Source organism: Ostrinia furnacalis, unplaced genomic scaffold (genome assembly GCF_004193835.3).
Source record: "Ostrinia furnacalis isolate ACB-3 unplaced genomic scaffold, ASM419383v2 OfSCF7464, whole genome shotgun sequence".
NCBI classification, from domain to species: domain Eukaryota; kingdom Metazoa; phylum Arthropoda; class Insecta; order Lepidoptera; family Crambidae; genus Ostrinia; species Ostrinia furnacalis.
Window position 1 is genome coordinate 418,783 of NW_021137703.1, and position 19,695 is coordinate 438,477.

The following is a 19,695-nucleotide window of genomic DNA, read 5'->3' on the forward strand; positions in this document are numbered from 1 at the left end:
TTTTATGTGGCATTTATAGTAATATAAATTGCCGCTATTTTCTTATAAAAAGTATAAAGTAAAATCAAGTATCGTAAAATCCTAACAAATCAACAAGAGGCAAAATAATTTAGTTTAATAATACCTATAATAATTATTATCAGTCTCCCACGTCATGCGAATATTCTATTGTTCAATAACCTATCGTAAATTCATTAGCAATGAACCGTAAAGCAAAAGATATGAGAAGTAAACCCGAGGGAGTTTATAAGAAAATCTATTCCTCGAGGCAAACAAAAGGTTGTTAATAAAACATCGTTTTGTTCACAAAATAAAAATGGCAGACGTTTTCCTTTTCTCCTTAAACATTAAAGAGCGCTTGACAGATATTGCCGACGTATACATATTTGAAAAAACGTAGAACTTTTGGTTTCAGCTTTATTGCAGTATAATTTGTTTTGTGATGAATGGGAAAAGTTGGTGGGAAATGAAAACATGTAAGTGCAGTTTCTCATCTCCAGAGTTTCAGCAGCAGTTACAGTTCTGAACTAAGTTAATGAATCAAATATGAGTTACCTTACAATTTTAATTAATTAAGTAAAACCTTGGGGGAGGCCTTTGTCCAGCAGTGGACGTCATTTGGCTGAAACGAACGAACGAACGAAGTTAAATAAGCAAAAGGGTCAATCTCCTTTAGAAATGTGAATTACAAAGAGAAAAACGAAACAGATGTTTTAGTTATTCGCAATCTCATCCGCTCTATCATCTTTATTCATAGAAATTCTGTAAAGATTTTTCATAGTTAAGTTGTCAAAGTGCTTGGAAAAGTTAATAGCAAAAAATCTACTACTTTTATGTCTTTTCATGTAAATTCGTTTGTCTGCACCCACCTTTACAACCCAATCACAACTTCCATTGACAACATATCGAACCTTTTCGCTAAAATTAACGTCAGAGCTCGACCTCATTCGGCACGCGACTCGCGCCTGTCAAAGCCCCAGTGACAGCACTTGTCAAACGCATAACCCGTGGGCGGAATTTTTATAGAAACCACCCAATATTCCCCGGATTATAATCGAATATGATCCGGTTTTCAGGGAACGCGCTGCGTGATGTTATTTTTAGGTAATACGAATATTTTTTAGGTCATGTGGTGAAAATATTTGTTTAGGAAAACCTTTAACAAAGTCTCATAAGTCGTCGAAGATTGCTATGAGAAAGCCACTGGTAAAGTAGTTATAGGTACAGTGGATAGTAGACATCGTATTTAGTTCAATATGCCTTCGTCTTACAGGACTCTAGCAAAAGAAAACCTCTATTACCAAATTTCCTTCTAAAGAAGTTTCAAGCTCAAAGAAATACAATAAAGTAATGCTAATAAAATAATGTAATCTTTAAAGCTTTACGACTAAAAATGCGTCCTCATCCACAACAAACAACAGGGCTAAGATATTAAAAAGTCTCTAACAGATAAAATCTCTATTTTCCACAGAAACCATCAACGCAGCCTCACCGGTCTATACCAGAACCCTACACCAAGCCTGCCTCCTTCGTCCACCCCATCACTGGACACAAACGACCTTCCTGGCACCATCTCAAGCCATGGGTTAACCATGGGACATAGCATCAGGCACGCTAGCAGCGGATCCAGAAAACGTCCCCCTGTACCTCCCCATGCGTTCAAAGCGGACAGGCCAGGGGAAGTCAGGAAATACTCCCCTTTCCACTACCCTGGACAGGTAACCGATTCCTACCCTGGACAGGTAACCGATTTGTACGGGATCGTGTTCTTGATAAAGCTGATCATGTTTCAGCACATGTTCACTTCTGATATTGAAAATGAATAAGTATTTTTTTGATCTTGAACGTATTTTTGTTTTGTAGATAAAGGATAAGTTTGTTTTACGATGAAGTTGATCGTGCTCAAGTTGTTTATCGTGAATTTTTAGGGAGTAATAAATTGTTTTGTTCATCTTAACAATAGGTATTGAGAAATGTTATTTATTTTAAGTGGCATTAATTTACGCGACTAATACAATTCGCAAAGCTCTACCTAAATTGTTGTTTAGTGTGTAATAAAAGATTTTTATTAAAACCCAATTCCATTTTCAATTGTCCCAAAAGGCATTTCTTATTCATATCAAAAGTTAGGAAAACAGAAAGAATAAGAAAAAACTTGGTAGGTTAGTAAATATGGCTGATACAGTTACACAACGTATTTCAAATCAGACGCAAAGCCCGACAGCATCCCTCGTTAGTATATTTTGCGAGAAATCCAGCAAGTATTCCGAAGCGCGTTAAAAAATAAACAATAGTCTTTGTGCTCTCTGAAACAGCGACATTTGTTCAGCGAATCATGTTCCAGCGAACTAGCTGTCGTTGCTATAGTAACGATTTGGTCAAGCGAGAGTCGAGATAGATGCTGGTTCTGTACGTGGACTAATTTGGATAATCAGTCACGAATGTTGTCTTCCTCTAATCTCGGATAGCGTAGATCTAGTAGAATGTTAATGCTGTCTCAGGCTTTAGGTTATGTATGAGGCTCACCATGTTTGCTCATTGTGGCCAAGTGACTTTGGCATTTTTAAGTTTCTTTCGTGATTTTCACCTTAGTGATCAAGATTTGAAACACATTGACAATATGTAAAGCAGAGAGCAGTTAAGGTAGCTATTCTATTAGATCCAATCCAATCTACGCTGTGAAGTGAAATTTTACCTGGGTAAAAGTAAAATGTATTCTACTACTTATATGTCGCAATAATATGGGTCCGAATGAAGTTTATAATGTCCACTGACTATATTTTGGACATGCACGTACAAGATATCTATCTGTACACGTACAAGCGCAAACTAGACAGAATATCATTGCTTTGATTATTACGTTGACCTCTCTCAAGAAGCTCTCAGCCAAATCCTGCATTCTATATGCGGGACGGTAAGGATAAAAGAAACCACTTCGCGCCAAGAGAGCTCGTTCGTTAGACATAATTTACATTCCCAATTGAAAAATAAAATGTGAGTTTTTGCTTTATTCGCGATTCCATTATTCTCGAGGAATATTTTTTCAAATCCCATATTTTCACAATGAACCCAGAAGTGTGAGAAAAGTCCTCAGTAACGTTAATGTTATAATGCCTTTGTGTTCCGAAATGGTAAATTATCTACCACAATCGGTATTAAATTAAACGAGGATATTGTTAAATGCTTTTATCGTGCAAATGCACTGGGTAATTGAATAATCATCCATGTGTGAATAAACTTAATTAATTCCAGCAATCTGGAATTGCAGTAAATTTTAATTAAACACGGGCAATTTTAATGTGGTTACAATTAAAAGGCTTTGCTGGCTGTAAATAAAGAGGTGGGAGAGCCTGAAAAATTGCCAGCGATGAAAATTTAAATATTTACCCCATCAGGAAAATTAACATACGGCCAGTTTATTGATGAACGATATTTTGTTTACTTTAGCGGTCAGCAGTGACGTACTTCCAACCACGAAATCGAACCTTACAACAAGAGAACACAATAATTAGAAAACAAATGAACTAAATATACATATACTGATTCGCAAAATAGCATAGTCTAAGACTAAGAATAATAAGATACTTAGTTTATGCGTATTGACATTAGCTAGTTGAATAATTCGACACGCGCAAGTTCTCTTATCACAAGACTGCGTTAGTTCTAAGCTCAAAGCAATCCCCGGATCAACTGATTCGAAAGAAACAAATTGTCCGATCGTTGAGAATGAGAACCGTTCCACAAATACTTTCCATTGAGGGTTGCTACAAACGTCATGTTTACAGATGTAATAGTGGAAGAAAATCCTTTTCTTGCTACTATCGTAATGTATTACAGATTTAATAGTGGAAGAAAATCTTTTTCTATGTATAACTGAAACCATGATTGAATAGCACCTACTGTTTCGTTTCACAACATAGGACCTCTTAGAATATCCATTCTCGACGCTACCACATTTTCTAAGAAAATATACCTACAAGAAAATTTTCGCATTTCTCTCCAACAATATCAGAGAATCTTGGAGTGTTATTGTATGAAACTCGAAATTACAAACGTAATTCATAGCTGTTAATTTACTTTTATTGTATCCGACCAACGCTTATTTCATAATTTTATTGCAAATTAAAAGAGCCATTAATAGTGAAAATTATTATCTGTTTCTGCAACATACTGCGTGTGAAAATCGTTTTACAAGTAGTTTTCTAGTCACCTCGTTTATGGGATTTCCCAACGGAAGGTAAGCGACAGTTCAGGATCAACATTTTCAGATCATGAAAAGATAATGTATCAAATATGAATATAGGCAAATGACTGATATATAGCATTCATTCACAATCATAAATCATTCAAAAGAAGCAACGACATTTTTTTACTCCACTGATCTTGTTAATACCCCGAAACAAAGTTTTTGTTAAAAGAACTGACTTCTAGCTCAAACTAATGCATACCATCTGCCGCAACTAGTTGGAAAACTTCCACATGTATGCGCGTAAGCCTTTCGGATGGAAAATTAATACTGTGTCTAGGAATAAGTCTGGATGAATCCCAGACATGTGGGACAGCCCTGCACAGATCCAATTACGTTAGAGGCAAGCGTTATCCCAGTACCTAGACTGGAATTGTTTTTAGATACAACCACGAGATTGCGTATCGTGGACTTAATAAATGGGCATGGACTAGAATGTGAGAGCTTAAACGTGATTCCAATTTGTTTTAGAATAACCCGCGTAAGATCACAGGCAGACCAAAACATTTCTTTAGAGGGCTCTTTATCGACACAATCATGCTTCAATACGCAAAAACATGCTGCAAGATCTAAAAAGAAAGCTTCCATTTTTAATGGTTCACGAAAAATTTGCAGTTGATCTAGTTTCTTTAGGCTAAACCCTCCATTTGCCTCTGGTTTTGATAGGATCGTGCTCTTGCAGTGGAGACTAAATGGCCCAGTGATAAATATGTATATTTTATTAACTGTTCATACAGGGTGGAAACGTTAAGTGATCTCACTGGATTATTTCTAAACTATACAAGATATCGAAAAACTGATTACTGATTCTGAAAGTGCTTCACAAGTTCTTTCAAACGATACCAATAATAGGTTACAGAATAAGCTGGATCTATCCGAAAATTCAATTTTTCCAGCTTCCATACATTTAGTACAGTCACAGTAATGGCACTCTTGTCTTGTTAATATTATAGCAAGTAAAGCCTAAAACCAATGTTTTCCAAGAATAATTTTAAATAAGAATGCAATTACGAGTTCATTTTAAGTGTTTATTTTTTCATAAAAAAATTAAATACTTCTATTATTGTTTGGCATACTTTTAGTATGGAGGCTGAAAACATTAAATTTTCGGATAGATTCAGTTAATTCTGTAACCTAATATTGATACCGCTGGATAGAGCTTGTGAAGCACTTTCAGGATTAGTAATCAGTTTTTCGATATCTTGTATAGTTTAGAAATAATCGAATGAGATCACTTATCGTTTTCACCCTGTATATTCTTCCATCATTTACTTTTGTTGCTGCTACTGCTAATAATATTCTAAATCCCACAGTCCACAGGAGAGTGGGTGGTGGCACGAGCTGACGATATCCTCAACTGGGGCCGCAAGAACTCCATCTGGCCCCTGACCTTTGGGCTGGCTTGCTGCGCCCTTGAAATGATGCACTACGCTGCACCCAGGTCAATATAATCCTCATCACCTTTAACATTCACAATTTCAGGTCTTAACACCATTACCAATTAAACGACGCGAATCAATCATGAAGCGGACAAGAAGTTTCTCAAATAATGTGATAAATGACCAACCTGAGAGAATTATTATAAATTAGAACTAAAATAATGTCGTTAAAAACCTGAATAAAATTTTACTTTAGCTGTGATCCTTTCACCTGAATTTGATGCTATACTAAGCAAAGTGGTATTCATACATGAACCGCATGGTTCACAGCAGCACAATGTAGTATGTAGAGACGACTACACTCACCTGAAACAAAAGAAAAATGGCGTTAAGCACATAATAATTCATTAATAACTAGCTTTCCGCCCGCGGCTTCGCCCGCGTGGATTTTTGTCTGTCACAGAAAAACTTTATCGCGCGCGTCCCTGTTTCAAAAACCGGGATAAAAACTATCCTATGTTCTTTCCCGGGACTCAAACTATCTCTATGCCAAATTTCATCAAAATCGGTTGCGAGGTTTAAGCGGGAAAGCGTAACAGACAGACAGACAGACAGAGTTACTTTCGCATTTATAATATTAGTTGGGATTCATTTACTTATACCTATACTTTGAGATCTCCTGAATGGTATAGTGGCTGACACAAACTCAAGCCGGTAAGGTTTTGATAGTTTAGTCTATGGACTAATGTAGGCTTCAGTGGTTGGATGTTTTATTAGCTAGTTAGTTCCTGGATACACAAGGTTCATACTCATACGAATTATACAGACACAACCAAGACAAACTTGCCCAGAAGATGCCTGTCACCTTCATTGGCTAGTCATGTTGTAGACCCTAACGTATAAGTGAATGGTATAGACACACATTACTGATAATACACAGAATTGATACATTCAACTAAGCTTTGAAAAGCTTAGAGTTGTTTTTTGAGAACACTAATCTGGCAAGGTATATTCCACGCCTGTTTTCTTATTACCCCATTCCTCTTTTATTGAGTACCTGATAAGATTTTATTCTGGATCCTTTTCATCTCATATTCCCCCGTCTGAATGTTATTGCCACTTGGTTTTATCTCAAGACGAAACGTCTCAACTTGTGACAAATGAGTCGTGAGCAATCTCGGAGATTGACACGTTTCATTGGAGAAATATTACTTTTTTCCTCTATCTCGACTGGTATGGAGCGAGCGACGTATTTCTTCGAGTGACAAGATTGGCGCTTTCGTTTTATTTGCAAGATGTCTTACCTTGTATGTCTAAATTAATATTTTTGTAAGGGAATCTTTCGCTTTTCTTTTTATACACATTTATAAGAATTTTCTTTTCTGAGAATCAAAGAACATGTGCGAGAAATTGCGTTAAGGCCCAAAAATATCAGTATTCCTTGTTATTATTATTACTGATACATTATGTGCTTCTATTTCGCCCAAATACATACATATACTTAGTGGTTATGTGTGCTAAACGCGTGACTAGCTCATGTCAGTTGCAGTTGAACTTCACCACGCATCGTCTAGCTTCAGTAATTCTGTTTAATTTAAACATACGCGAATCACACGTTCCGTTCCGTTTTCGTGAAATATTCAGATACAAGTGTTTGTTAGTGATACAATCAGAGTTTTAAAATCCACACTTCAAAATAGTAGGAGAAGGAGCTCTGATTAACCCGAGAAGGTAAAAACTCCCATGGTCCAATGTGTGTTCAGAAATACATATATCCCACCAAAAACATTCTGTAAAAAACTAGCCAAGTCTCGATGGAGCTGCTTGTTTATCTCTAAAAAGTAATGAAATCTAGACAAAGTCGTGCCAAGTCTATGGTTCCTTACTGCGATTTCTTTATTATTATAGTTAAATGTTGTGTGACTTGGCCGTTGAAGGGTGACAAAACCAGGTGCTCCATGACACCATTGCACCAATCAGTCGCCTGAACCGCTACCCACTGACGATGGAAAATTGCCACTTGGAAAACGTTGATTCAACAATAACCAGTCAATTGTAGGTTCAGTAAAGCTGCGTATTTATAATGTATGATTATCTTAATAAAGATTGTTCAAAAGCCAAGTCACACAACATTAACTATAATAATAAAGAAATCGCAGTAAGGAACCATAGACTTGGCACGACTTTGTCTAGATTTCATTACTTTTTAGAGATAAACAAGCAGCTCCATCGAGACTNCAACTACCAATTTTAACATTTTTTGTCACTTACTAAGTGTTGAATTTTATGGAATTGGGAAAGAAGTACCGAGTTTGAAGCGTTCATGAGCAGACATTGCAGTTGAATATTCAAGTTCTGAATTTGATTATTGATGAATAATAAAATAAATCCTACTAGCTCGATTGATGGTTTCATTTAATTTATCTAAACCAGGTTACCTATAATAATATTTTTTTCGTTAATTTATGAAAATATCAATTTAGCCCGTAATCCTGAATCCTGATACATAAAGTTAGCCTATTAATTTAACACAGGTACGACTGTACTCAGTGTTGCACTATCAAGTGCAATTGACGCGCCTCTATGCCAGGGTTTTTATGTTCTTAGTCAGGCTATAAATTGTAATACCTTCAATATCGTAGTATTCTTAGGAGCTCTGGTTAAGCATGAGAAGGAAAAAAACTCCCATGGTAGTACAATGTGTGTTCAGCAATACCTATATTCTCTCGTTACATTTGTTACGCGTTCATTGTCATGATCATGCATTTAAGAAAACCATGTCCAGCAGCCAGTGGTATAAAAGGGCTGATAATGAAGAATACAATAAGAACAAGACCACAGTTCTACGTCTATCTTGGACGCTTGAATGAGCATAACAAGTTGAGCATGCTTGTTCCGTCCAGAGTGTAATCAGATCGATATCTCGCAACCGACGAGGCGGCACGCGCCATTGCCTTCGTTGCGTCGGCCCGTTGCATCACTGCGATCTTTGTTGTTCCGATGCATTCATCAATGCCTCATTTCGAGCAATGATTTACACACTCAATGTGTGGCGTGAAATTTCAACGCACGTTATGAAAGTAAAACATAATGAAATTATATCACAATTAAGACGTGAATTGGAGAAACGTTAATTGAATGATTGCGAAAGCTGGTAACTGAATCACCGAAGTGATTGAAATTAACGTGACTTTTAGACAACTCCTGGTAATTTTCTTCATTTAATTAAGCTTCAATTGTTGACTACGAAGCTTGCAAACTCTCAACAAAGGATTTAATTAATGGCCCTTTATGTTGAAATTATAAGCACGTCACACAATGCGGACTAGGTTTAGATCCTTCCAAAGCAAACGGGCGACCGTCCACACAATATACGAAGCCTAAGCAAACACTCGAGCGTTTTAATTATCTTGTAATCCTCACGGAACACGGAACGCAATTACTAACCGTGTTAGTCAAATAAAATCGGGATTTAACGTGAAATCACAAATCTTGGTAGACAAAGTGAAAAGTAGCTTTAAAAGCCTTTTTCATAAAAGCGTTCTGCATTAAATGGTAGTTTAGTATAGTAACCAAAATATTCCAGAATTGAAACTCATTGATCGAGTTGCCTCAATTTGCTTGCACTGCATTGAACGTGCGCACGTGCGGTTCGCGCTGATTGACAATGCTATTGTTCGGGTATCGTATTAGAATTTCCTCTATAACGCCATGTCTGCATTTGATTTCAAATGGCAACGTTGCTAGTCGCTAAGCAAATCTATCATCTTCAAGTTTCGCAAATAACCTTATCTAGTTTAGAAGTCGAACTTAAATGTATAGCAATTTCCAAATTATTTTTAGGTATTTCAACACTCTTGGGATGGGACAGCTGCCAATAAATACAGACTTACAAGTCTAGTAACTACCAACTTTAAACTTCCATTCGACGTGAGATAGGTTAAAGTTACGTTACTTTAATAGTGTGCTTCGAACTTGGTTGCCATGTTAAAAGTTCTTCCACCTTTAAGTCTAACAATTTCTTAATTAATGTCTGTGTAGACTGTGTATAGCTCCAAGCTTATCTTAACTTGTGGCTGATAAAAGCTTCAAATAAATACATAATTTTTATTCTCCATTTGCTTTCATATTCTGACTGTGGTGATCTCAGACCGATATATGGATTTTAATTTCAAACTAGACCTTTATTTAAACTAAACAAGAAAGGTCCGATTTAAACTATCAAGTAGTGCTCAGAAATAACCCTAAAATGGGTCTCTAAGGGTTACAGTCAAGTAGTTCCCTGCACCCTTAACTTAGACGTGGCATAACGTAGTCGTAGATTCGAACAGCGAGTTAAATTTTGATATACAGGGTGTAACAGGGAGGGTGGATCATCGTAAGTCAAACGATGGGGGACTTCAATACCTATCGATATAACCCCCATGTATGTTCCGCGATTTTCAATGGTTCCAAAGTTATTGAGATTTTTGTGTTTAAGTAAAAAGCCGGAATTCAGTAAGTATAAAAGTCTTCACTATAGCTTACCTACTGGACCTGCTTGCATGATTTTTTTTCTAGAAGTAGTTCAATAGTGGGTCTTAATAATCACGATACCGATTCGTAAAAAAAGAATTAAAAAAATTATGTAAAATTTTCTTTGTTTGAAAAATTCAAGTACTTTTTTTCACTAGAGGCCTTGAAAGTTGTTAGAAATAATTCAAAGTTGTTAAAAATCATGCAAGCAGGTCCAGTAGTTAAGCTACAGTGAAGACGTTTATACTGAATTCCGGCTTTTTACTTAAACTTCACAAAAATCTCAATAACTTTGGAACCATTGAAAATCGCGGAACATACATGGGGGTTATATCGATAGGTATTGAAGTACCCCATCGTTTGACTTACGATGATCCACCCCCCCTGTTACACCCTGTATATGTATACGAGTATCGTCTATAGAATAGACTCAAAGTGCTACCTATAGGTATTATAGCTAAATATATTTTCTCATTTTCTAGATATGACATGGACCGTTACGGCATGGTGTTCCGAGGGACCCCTCGGCAGACAGACGTCATTATCGTGGCGGGTACTGTCACCAACAAGATGGCGCCGATCCTTAGGAAGACCTACGACATGATGCCCGAGCCTAGATGGGTGGTGTCGATGGGCAGTTGCGCTAACGGTGGTGGTTACTACCACTATACTTACTCTACTGTTAGAGGATGTGACAGGATTGTACCCGTAAGTTGCTTTTTCTTCTGTAATTGAACAATATTGGTATGCCTTTGCGAATTACCTAACTGAAAAATCACGATCGTTGGACAATCAGATGTTTTAGTACGAGGGCATCGGAGGTCAGGGTCAAGCAAGAGGGTCTCTTACCACTAGATCACGAAGGCGTTAGATGCCGGATTAAATAACATTCTGCTATGCGACTAGATAAAAAGCTTCAGGGTTGTGAAAAGTTTTATCAGTAACTGTATGTTAATAGGACATAATATTTCTGTCTAGGAAGGTACCAGAATGGTTTATAATAATCACGGCTTATTTTATTGCATTAATCCTAAATATTTTCCTTCTAAATTTTTGGCGTTGGCGTTGGATAAAAACGAAATATTGACAGGCTTTAAAACACCAAGAGGTCGTAAAGGGCACTCGAACGACGGAGTGTTTTTAACGCTTTAAGTCTTCGAAGGACAACACAACATCGCGAATGAAACAAATATTTGTCATTTACATCACATACTGTTGATTTACTTGAGTGTTTCGCTTTATTTCGAATCCTCCAGAGCTATTGGTTGTGTATTGTTGTTTTTAGTCGGCAAATATTAGTTTGCGGCATGTTAAGGAGACCTTTGTGTATTTCGACGTTTCCATTATAACCCCTTTGAGAATTGTCTGGTTGTAAATAACGATTCAATTTCGTGAAAGCATTTCAACAATATGAAGGCAAACTTACGGTTGGAAATAATCTTATTAGAAGTTACACTAACATTTTCAGAGACGTTATAATATAGACGTTATAGAGAACAATAGTGTCTAGACAAACCTCAAGAGGATTTAAGACACTATTTAAATCAAAGATGTAACGGCTAAATAATGTAATAATAAATAAAAAAATATGTATGTATTTTTTTATAACGTATTTATTGGTGACTTTATGACATTGAAATGTGCTAGTGGTATAATATGCATTGACACTGTAAAATCAAATCGCATGTCTCGTTAAATCCGACTCAAACTCGTATTTTTGCTCACGACGCAACGAATCAGAATATGGTAATGCATTTAGGATAAGAGGTTTTATTTTGTGTGTTTTACAAAATGGAGTTCATAAATCTGTTTTCGATACATTCTTTGTGTCAAATATTGGTTTTCTGCAGGCATCGTAGCTTCCACGGATGCTATTATGATCTGATTTATTTGAAAGATCGACAGTGATCATACAACCCGATCAGGTTAACTGCGCACCTGGCAGCTGTGACGTCACATCGACGCACTGATGGCTCTGGTACGGACAGTGCAAATGCGGGGAGCTGTGCGGGTGAGTGCAAGGGAAAGTCGCATTCGCGAGGTGCGCAGTTGGGTTGTAAATGTTGTAATTATATTCTATGGTTAATTTACGTTCTGCTTGTCTGTAAACTGTGTATTTGTGAATTAGGGTGGATTCGACTAAACAAGTGTAAATATTAATCTCAGAATAAATCGTCAGTTTAAACTTATTTCCCATACTGAGACTGTCAATGTGCCAGTTATTGTGGGTATACTGAATATTACTACGTCTCCCGTCCTACGCACCTTTACAGTTATACCAGGAGTTATTCTCGGATAAAATATGTTCGGTCGAATCAGGCTTAAGCGTTTTCTTTTCGTCTCAGGTTGACATTTACGTCCCTGGCTGCCCACCGACAGCAGAAGCGTTGCTGTATGGGATGCTCCTCCTCCAGAAGAAGGTGAAGAGAATGAGAGTGGTTCAAGTTTGGTATAGGCATTGAATTGTTATTTGTCCAAATTAATTATGTTGTGATTATTGATTAAACTTGTTTTGTTTTTGAGATTTTGGTTTCATTGAAGTTATGAAGACCCGTCTCAGTAAGAACTGACGATGTTTCAAACCCATAAACAAAAAATATTTTTGGGAAATGTTCTCAACTCAACTACGAGTGATAATAAAGACAGCAGTAGAAGAAGTAAAGGATGGAAAACTGAACGCAACGAAATAATTTTCGTTATCAATGCGATGATGTGTTGCTAATCCAAATTCATATACGAGAATATGTTAATTCGACAGCTTCGTTTTGACTCTTTCAGTAATGGTGCGTCCAGACTGGGCGAATGGGCTCGCGCGGCAATTTCAACCTGAGTGAGCAGGTCACTCAAGAGCAGAGTGAGCAGGATGACCAGCGTGCCGCGCGAGCACGTTCGGCCAGTGTGGACGCACCATAAGGATTATAGATTCACACTCGTATTAACAACACAGTATTAACTACACATAAAGAATGTATCAGAGATAATTCCGTTCATTACTCAGTATAAGCTAGGAATACAGGAATTTCACGAATATAATGACACCTCGCCTACGCTTTCCGCCCCTGGGAATCTATTGACGTGACTAGAATCACGTATTTAGAAACCTGATCTTGTTAAATAGATTTTGTACCTCCATTTTGTTAGACTAACATTCAAGTTTCTACATTTTCAGACAGAACTCAATATTAATATTATTATAAACTTCAACAAAATCATTTTTAGACGCAGTACAGTCAGCGTTAAATAGTTCGTGACATCCAAAGAAGCCAAAAACTTGTCAACACAACCTTATTCCAATTACATTAGAGACGTGTTGCGAACCTTTTGGTTACTTTTTGGGTGTCACGAACTATTTGAAGCTGACTGTACTTAGCTAATAAGCACTGTGGCTTCATAAGAGGTATTTTACTGCAAAGATGTTCAATATTTCTACTCCAATCATAGCTAGGTACGACTTTCATAATAAACGGCGTCTGTGTTGCCTGAAAACTGAAAGAGTCTCCGAAATATCGAATGCTATTCGCATTCAGCCTCGTTGGAGGAGCCTTTTGTGAGACGAACACAACTTTCAGCAGAATGAAAGGCCGAAACTAGTGAAATACGAGAAAAAACGCTGAATGGTAAAGAGATGTTAAAGTGCACGACCCCAGTTTCAGTATTCGTATTTTACTGCGAAGAGTCTTGGCTATTTTGTAATTTACGATCACATTAGGTACATGTTCGGAATATTCTCCGATACAATTACTCTGATAAAGGTAATCGTTTCCTCTGTTATTTGGTTCGTTTGGTAGTTAGAGTATCTACATTACATCTAGCGAAAAGAAATTAATCGAATAAGACGACTCTTTTTATTACTTTTGTTCGGGCTACACTCATTCATTTCGACTATAATATAATTATTATGGTAATTTTATTTAACTTTCTCGACAACTGCATTAGTTGCCGATTTCGGTGATTGTTTACTCCTTCTCTGTGACATCTTCTAAATCATCTTCAAAATACCTAAATTGATTTAATTTCAATGAATGGATTATAATGCACAGAAAACGGCACATTAGGCTAACAATGTGGCATCTAATGTTGTTGTACCGGTGCTATTATGCCAAAAATGCATTAGTCTGATGTGCTATCGTTTGTAAAAGTGAGAAACCTGGATTCCGCAAACGGTGTGAATGGAATAGACGGGTTAGAGGGTTGTATCCATCCGTAACCGATATAAACCGATAACTCTGAATTCCGAAGAGATGCGGAGTGCACGATATTCGTTTATTCACGTGCCTTGAGAGCGGGAGAGATCTCGCGGTACGTGAGGGAATTTTCCCACCGCCCTTATATGGGAAAATACGAGTGAAAAGAGATCGGTTTAAAATAAATAAATCTTGTTTATAATAATAATAATCATAATAATCATTTATTTATTGCTTCATAAGTGTACATAGGTGGTGATCTTAAACTTAGTCTCAACTTATGACCCTGTAAGGGTGTTGCAAATCTTGTATCGTAGGTACATTACTAAATATTCTACAATAGTTAGTAATAATTATTAATATTGATAAATTATAAAATTAATTAGTTTACATAATTTTACATTACAATTAAAATACAATAATGTTTCTCCATACCTATTCATACATAATTTTCATCATCGCATCCTACTCAAATTATAGAACTCCTGAATACTATAAAGACATTTTGATATAAGGAACTCTTTTAGCTTGGCCAAGAATAATGAGTCTTTTTCAATATTTTTTAAATAGGTAGGCAGTTTATTATAGACTACTATGGACATGTGGTAGACTCCTGATCTTACCAGGTGAAGCTTAGTGTCGGGTAATGCTAATCTATCTTTGTATCTTAAGTTACGGGGTGCTGAATATTGTTCTTTTGCTTGAGAGTAAATAATTTTATTCTCTCTGACAAATTTACATAGACCTAGGATATAAATTGATGTTAGTGTTAATATTTNTTTAGAAATAATACTCGTGTTTTTGATGCTTAAAATAAGAGTTAGGTAACTTTTTTTTATTTGTAGCTTTGAAAGTAAGACATCACTGGCAGAAGCCACATCTACTAGAATGACGCAGCTTTGCCCCTTCTCTCTCCACGAACGTAGGGTTTATCTACCTATGTACTTACTGATTTGATTCATTCTGAAAATTAACATCACTGATGACCAACTAACTCATCATGACCTACCTAGCAACTTTTCCCACTCTTTCCCTGCCTAAACCAAACCTAGGGTATTGCACCAAATACGGTGACAAAAGTAGAATCGTTACTGTCTTCATTTCACCTCGGGGTCGGGACCATTTTACCGCCATTTAAATGCAAAAGCTTCTTCGCCAACCAAAAAATTATTTAGGTACAACATATTGGGTTCACAAATAAAAGGTAATCATTTTTCCACATCAAAATGAATGATCATCCTCTGGTCCCGCCCAGCTCCTCGAATGGCGAACTACAAAGCTTTATGTAACGCCCGGGGCATGTGGAGTGTCGAAATAAAACTGCTGTTATCAATATAATTGATGGTTATGTATCGTAAAACAATAAAGAATTCAGTTCTTACTAAGGGAGCTTTTTAGATTGGGGGAATTTTTATGCGTAAAAAGAGCAATAAAAGATGGGAACAAAAAGTCTTTTATTTTTGTAAATGCGCATCTGTTGGATGATCAAACGAACTTACCAAGTGAAGTTCGATCTGAATTATCCTGTTTTCGCCGAAGAGATTTAAGGTCCCTCCCAACCCGAAGATTTCTATATCTTCTTCCCTGGAGGTAAACGTCAATGTCATCTCTTCTCTAAATATAATGAGACCGCTCGGACACCGAGCCCACAGCGTGGTAGGGGTGGGGTTGCCCGCTCTTTTGTTTTTTANCTTAAGCATTTTTCTTATACTGCGTGCGGTCGTTGCGCGTGCGCACAAAGGAATGAGACCGCTCGGACACCGAGCCCACAGCGTGGTAGGGGTGGGGTTGCCCGCTCTTTTTGTTTTTTACTACTACTACGATGAATATTGTGTGCGGATTGGGTTGTCGTACAGGGGTACTACACGGTAAAATAAATCTCGGAGGCGAAAGCAGGATAATTTCAAATACAATACAAGATCTTCAACTTGAATGTAGTGTTAATGTAAAAGTTTTTCATATTGTTTTACATGAACACCATGCCACGAAAACTTTTCAAAATAAGCGTCTGGAATAAATGGGGTACATGTCCTTATTCTAATACAAAGGACGCACAAGTTTTCCTAACAGCAATAACATAATAACTATAAGACACAAAAATGACTAATAAAGTGAAGTCTCAAGCCAAAAGCTCCTTCTAAACTTTACATAGAAATAACAAACTATTTATCTCATCAATTCGATCCAACTAAAACAACCAATCAAACCGCCTACACATATCCAGGAGTCGAGAAAATTAAATATCATTTACTTAGTATAGAGAAAATAGGCCCGCTAAGATAAATAAATAAAATTGGCTCAAGCGATAATAAATTCAATCTTATACGTCGAGGGCTTCGCGTGTTCTTTACTTATCTTCCTTAATAAACAATTGACGGCAAATCAAGATACCAACAACATGGTGGTATTTGTATTTACTCACTAGCTTTCCGCCCGCGGCTTCGCCCGCGTGGAATTTTGTCTGTCACAGAAAAACTTCATCGCGCGCGTCCCTGTTTCAAAAACCGGGATAAAAACTATCCTATGTTCTTTCCCGGGACTCAAACTATCTCTATGCCAAATTTCATCAAAATCGGTTGCGAGGTTTAAGCGGGAAAGCGTAACAGACAGACAGACAGACAGACAGACAGACAGACAGACAGACAGAGTTACTTTCGCATTTATAATATTAGTTGGGATTGGGATGGGATTCAGTCGTAATAGAAGCTATTTTGCAATAAAACTAGTCCTGTAGGTGTGGGGGGAGTATAAAAAAAACAATCATCATCATCATTAACAACAACCCATTATAGTCCACTGCTGGACTGAGCCTCCTCCACTATAGTGGAGGGTTTTGCCATAATCCGCTTGGCAGGCGGGTTGGCGATCGCAGTTTAAAATATTGATGTTTTTCAGAGAGCGTTGCTGCCAGTTCTCTGTTAGATGTTTAGTCCCTAAGAAAAACAATATCGAGACATTTCGTACTTGCCTCTAAAGACTCATAAATTGGAGATATGTATTTTATTAATATCATCCAGGTATGTTACAATAAAATAAATTATGACACTCCAATACCAACAACAAAGCCCTTGAGCAGTGGAAAATTTCGCGTTGAATGGGAACCAGAATTTTCGGAGGTGATGACAACTCCCAGGTCGTTGTAGACAANCAAAGTAGTAAAAACCACCTGTTATAGGGGCATTTTTTGGAGAAATTTATCAAATAACCAAAAAAACACGAATTTAAAAGCAGATTTTTTTCAAAAAGTATCATTTTTTATTATTTGTTGGCCTTTTTTGTGTATTTTATGTATTTTTTTAGTATCGCCTGTTATTTAGCATTATTTCTGTTTTTATTTTATCAGGATATACCGCTTAGTTTAAAAGTTATTACGTTTTCTTTACAATAAGTAATTGGAAGAAAAAAAATTCTATAAATAATTAAAAAAAAAAAACTCAAAAATTTTTTGACCTTATTTTTGTCAATAAAAATAGGTCTAGTTTCATCTATTTTCATATGTACACTTTAACGTGACTCACACTGTATAATATAATAATATCATTATAAACTTCAACAAAATCAATTTTATACGCAGTACATCTAGCTAATAAACACTGTGACTTCATATAATATGTTTAAGTAGGTTTATTAAGAGCTATTAATAACTACAAAGATAGACTTAATATTTAGATCAATCATACTAGGTACGACTCTATATGATCGAGTATCGAGCGCCATTTCATAAAAAACGGCGTCTGTGTTGCCTGAAAACTGAAAGAGCCTCCGAAATATCGAATGCTATTCGCATTCAGCCTCGTTGGAGGAGCCTTTTGTGAGACGAACACAACTTTCAGCAGAATGAAAGGCCGAAACTAGTGAAACACGAGAAAAAACGCTGAATGGTAAAAATATGTTAAAGTGCACGACCCCAGTTTCAGTATTCGTATTTCACTTCGAACTGGATTCTGGGTTATTTTGTAATTTACGAGTACATTAGGTAAATACATTATGTTTGGAACATTCTCCGATACAATTATTCCAATATCGATCATTAAATAGTACCAATATCGATCGTATAAGACGACTATTATGTTCTCCGTTGTATTTATTGACTGTAAAAATAAATGAATTTGGTTTCATTTGAATAGATTGATGGACGACGGCATTTTAAGCTAAACAACTAGTAACTTATTTAGTTCCAATAGATGCTATTTTGCTAGAAACATGACGTTTGTAAAAGTGAGAAACCTGGATTCGCCAAACAGTGTGAATGGAATAGACGGGTTAGAGGGTTGTATCCATCCGTAACCGATATAAACCGATAAAGGCCGATTCACACATATCAGTGAAGTCACAGTTCAGGTTCAGTACCGGCACAGTGCGAAATATTCTTTCATACAGTTTCTATGAACGCATCCCCACTTGTCAGTGTCAGTGACGACACAGTGCTCTCAGTGTCAGTGCCGACACCGGCAATCACGGACGTATTCGTTGACGACGATATTTTTTGTCGGATGGGATCACGGACGCCGCCGCGGCATCAAAAACAAAATTTTTGATTTTATATTCTTCATAGTTTTTGAACAAGAATATTGAAACAGCTCTCTGACATTTTAAAATATTCAAAATATTTCACTGACGCAACACTGTAGCACTGATACTGAACTGAGCGGACACTGTGACGGAACTGTGGCTTCACTGATATGTGTGAATCGAGCTTTACTCTAAATTCCGGAGGTTCCCGGCAAAGAGATGCGGAGTGCACGATATTCGTTTATTCACGTGCCTTGAAAGCGGGAGAGATCTCGCGTTACGTGAGGGAATTTTCCCACCTCCTTATATGGAAAAATACGAGTGAAAAGAGATCGGTTTAAAATAAATAAATCTTGTTTAGAAATAATACTCGTGTTTTTTTATGCTTAAAATTAGGATTAGGTAACCTTTTTTGTTTGTAAGGTAAGACATCACTCGCAGAAGCCACTATCTACGCAGCTTTTTTGCCCCTTCTCTCCCCACTAATGTAGGTTTATCTACCCACTTACTGATTTGATTCATTCTGAAAATTGACATCACTAATGACCAACTAACTCATCATGACCTACCTAGCAACTTTTCCCACTCTTTCCCTGCCTAAACCAAACCTAGAGTATTGCACCAAATACGATGACAAAAGTAGAATCGTTACTGTCTTCATTTCACCTCGGGGTCTGGTCCACCATTTTACCGCCATTTAAGCGCAAAACCTAAAAAAACCTTTCTTCGCCAACCAAAAATTTATTTAGGTACCTACATATTCTGTTCACAAATAAAAGGTAATCATTTTTCCACATCAAATAAATGATCATCCTCTCGTCCCGCCCAGCTCCTCGAGTGGCGAACTACAAAGCTTTAT

At 36.8% G+C, this 19,695-nt stretch overlaps 1 protein-coding gene across 1 annotated transcript; it reads left to right on the forward strand.

Moving 5' to 3' along the window:
• The first annotated feature begins 986 nt into the window (after positions 1-986).
• Positions 987-12,602, forward strand: LOC114364757 (NADH-quinone oxidoreductase subunit B 2). Its single transcript, XM_028321047.1, has 5 exons — positions 987-1,104; positions 1,472-1,718; positions 5,560-5,687; positions 10,623-10,848; positions 12,486-12,602. The coding sequence occupies exons 1-5, from the start codon at positions 1,061-1,063 to the stop codon at positions 12,600-12,602; spliced, it is 762 nt and encodes a 253-aa protein (XP_028176848.1). The 5' UTR covers positions 987-1,060.
• The last annotated feature ends 7,093 nt before the right edge of the window (positions 12,603-19,695 follow it).